Below are 2,853 nucleotides of genomic sequence, written 5' to 3'. Positions count from 1 at the left end.
CAAAGCGTGTCCATGTGTAATTGGCCAATCTGAGGTCGGTAGTGAAGCTGAAACACATCTATCTATGATGTCCAGGAATCAAATAGTTAGTTTGCCAAAATAATGTATAGCGGGAAGGTGGGGAGGATGGGAGCACACTTGCATCATACCACACATAACTATTGGATCCTCATGCACCAACGCTAGTCATGGTCGACGCCGGTGTAGGCATCTGCTGCCACCCAAATCCAAACCTTCCAGGTCATACATGATGTGGAACATTCAGGCTGGAAAAGAAATATTTTGTCACCGCATATGTAGAACAAACCTCTGAATTTAAATCTTTTAGCCAACCTGTAAATTATATCTTTCCTTGCCCTCATCTAGAGGTACAAAAAGGCTCTTAGAGCATCTCCAGTCGCGTCCCCCAAAGCGTCCCCCAAAGGGATTTGGGGCGCGCCGGACAAAAAAAGCGTTCCAGCCGCGTCCCCCAAAGCCCATTTTTGTCCGGCGCGGCCCCATACGGTGTCCGGCTCCCCGAGCCCGTCCCCGTCCCACAGGGGACGCTCCGGGGACGCCGGACACAACGAAAAGCGAGGCGGGCTCCCACATGTCGGCGACTATTTGCATAAACCGTTGGTTCGCGCCTCTTTTCTCGTCGCTCCTTCCTTCCCGCGCCTCCCACTCCACCGCCGCCGCTGGATTTCCCGGCCGTTTGGGCGTCTGATTTGTGCTGGGAGTCAGCACCGTTGTCGCGGCTGGGGCTCCCGCCGGTCGTGCCGCCGCCGCCGCGTCGCCAGCGCCTCCCAGAACGCGCCGTCAAATCCGCCCCACCTCCGCGCACAGAAGGTGCTCGACGACTTGCCAGGTAGGCGCGATTGGTCGCTGTTTGTTGCGTCGTCTGCCTCGGCGCAATTTTAACCATTGATTTTGCTTTAGGCATGGACAGCGACGATGAGATGGTTGCCCTGCTGCTGGAGGACGAGCAAGCGTTCGACGACGACCTGCGGGAGCATTTGCTGATCATCGCGTCCCTCCAGGACATGCTTGACGCTGAGGCGGAGAAGAGGAAGAGGCCGCGCCGCGGAGGATCAAGGCCGGGAAGAAGGAAGTCGAAGCCCCGGCAGAGGATGGAGGGGCATGCCATGCTGCACAACGACTACTTCGCCGACGGGGCAACACATGCCGACAATTTTCGGCGCCGGTACAGGATGAGCAAGGGCCTGTTCATGAATATCCTCCACGGCGTTCGAGAGTTCGACCCCTACTTCAAGCTCAAGGTCGACGCTGTAGGCGTTCTCGGGTTCTCATCCATTCAGAAGTGCACCGCCGCCATGAGGATGCTTGCATACGGAGCACCTGCCGATACACAGGACGACTACCTTCGCATGAGTGAGTCTACTGCCATTGAATGCATGTACAAGTTTTGCCGAGCTGTGGTGGGAAAGTTTGGCAAATACTACTTGAGAGGGCCAACTGAGGAAGAGACTGCAAGGATCATGGCACAAAATGCTGCCAGAGGATTTCCTGGAATGCTTGGAAGCATCGATTGCATGCACTGGGCATGGAAGAACTGCCCGTTTGCTTGGCAAGGTATATACAAAGGGCGTCATGGATATTGCAGTGTGGTGCTTGAAGCTGTGGCAGATTATGACCTGTGGATTTGGCATTCTTTCTTTGGCATGGCGGGATCACACAATGACATCAACGTGTTGCAGCGGTCTCCGGTGTTCAGCAGACTAGTGGAAGGGCATGCTCCACCATGCAACTATGAGATCAATGGCCACCAATATACCAAAGGCTATTATCTAGCCGATGGTATATATCCAAAATGGGCCACTTTTGTCAAAACAATCTCGAATCCATCAGGTCTGAAGAATTCTCACTTTGCTACACGACAGGAGGCTTGCAGGAAGGATGTCGAGCGGGCATTTGGTGTGCTTCAAGCACAATTTGCCATTGTCCGGTACCCTGCTCTAAGCTGGTCTCACGACCAAATGTGGGAGGTGATGCAGGCTTGTGTGATCATGCACAACATGATCATCGAGGATGACCGCAAGAATCATGTTAGGTCACATGTTGGTCCCTATGAGTGTCAAGGCCCTCTCGCGGAGGTTGATCATGAGTTGCCTGCAGATTTTGCTGATTTTCTCGCCATGCACGAAGAGATCCGTGACAGCAATGTGCATGAGCAACTTCAAGCTGATCTCGTTGAGCATTTGTGGAGGATCAAAGGAAATACCGTGGCACCTTGATGTATCATCTAGCCCTTTTTTTTATATTTGATTACTTGTTTTATTGTTTGTTGTAATTTAATTTGAAAACAATCCTCGAAAACATTTTTTTTTCATATGGTACATTTGATATAAATGGTTTATGTGTTAAAAATATTATTTTAAATGTTTGTGGGCGGCGTTTGGGGGACGCGGCTGGGGAGCGACGTCCCCCAAAGGCGGCACGAACAAAACACGTCCCCCAAACGCTCAATCCGGCGCGGTTTGGGAGACGGTTTGGGGGACGCGACTGGAGATGCTCTTAAGTATTCTAAAACATATAAGATCCGCACCGTTTGGACGACCATTATTTCAGTAAGAAGATGGATGTGACCAAAGGCATAGGCGCATAGCGCACATAGCAACAGGGAAAGAGAGAGGACCCCCAATGGAAGAAGGATTGTGAGATAGTTCGTACCATGAGTCGTGCGAGTCAGGTGAGGCTGATGCTGATGGGCCTAACAATGAAATTAGCCCAGTCCAGAGCGCTCTAAAAGCAAATCAAGAGGCAACACTCGTGTGAATTGTTTGTGTTCAAAAAATATGTAGAAAATAACCTGGAATCAAATTGGTGAGGTTGCTGCCAAGAAAAAGAGACGCC

The 2,853-nt window shown here is 51.4% G+C and overlaps 1 protein-coding gene across 1 annotated transcript; it reads left to right on the top strand.

Annotated features, from left to right (window-relative positions):
* The first annotated feature begins 392 nt into the window (after window positions 1–392).
* Window positions 393–2,277, top strand: LOC127305565 (uncharacterized). Its single transcript, XM_051336043.2, has 2 exons — window positions 393–847; window positions 919–2,277. The coding sequence occupies exon 2, from the start codon at window positions 921–923 to the stop codon at window positions 2,232–2,234; it is 1,314 nt and encodes a 437-aa protein (XP_051192003.2). The 5' UTR covers window positions 393–847; window positions 919–920; the 3' UTR covers window positions 2,235–2,277.
* Window positions 2,278–2,853: the final 576 nt, after the last annotated feature.

Source organism: Lolium perenne, chromosome 6 (assembly GCF_019359855.2).
Source record: "Lolium perenne isolate Kyuss_39 chromosome 6, Kyuss_2.0, whole genome shotgun sequence".
Lineage (NCBI taxonomy): Eukaryota > Viridiplantae > Streptophyta > Magnoliopsida > Poales > Poaceae > Lolium > Lolium perenne.
This window is presented reverse-complemented; position numbering and strand designations above follow the sequence as displayed.

Bases quoted from the DNA above. Each gene is read 5' to 3' on its own strand.
- LOC127305565 (XM_051336043.2), top strand. From the start codon at position 921: ATGGACAGCGACGATGAGATGGTTGCCCTGCTGCTGGAGGACGAGCAA.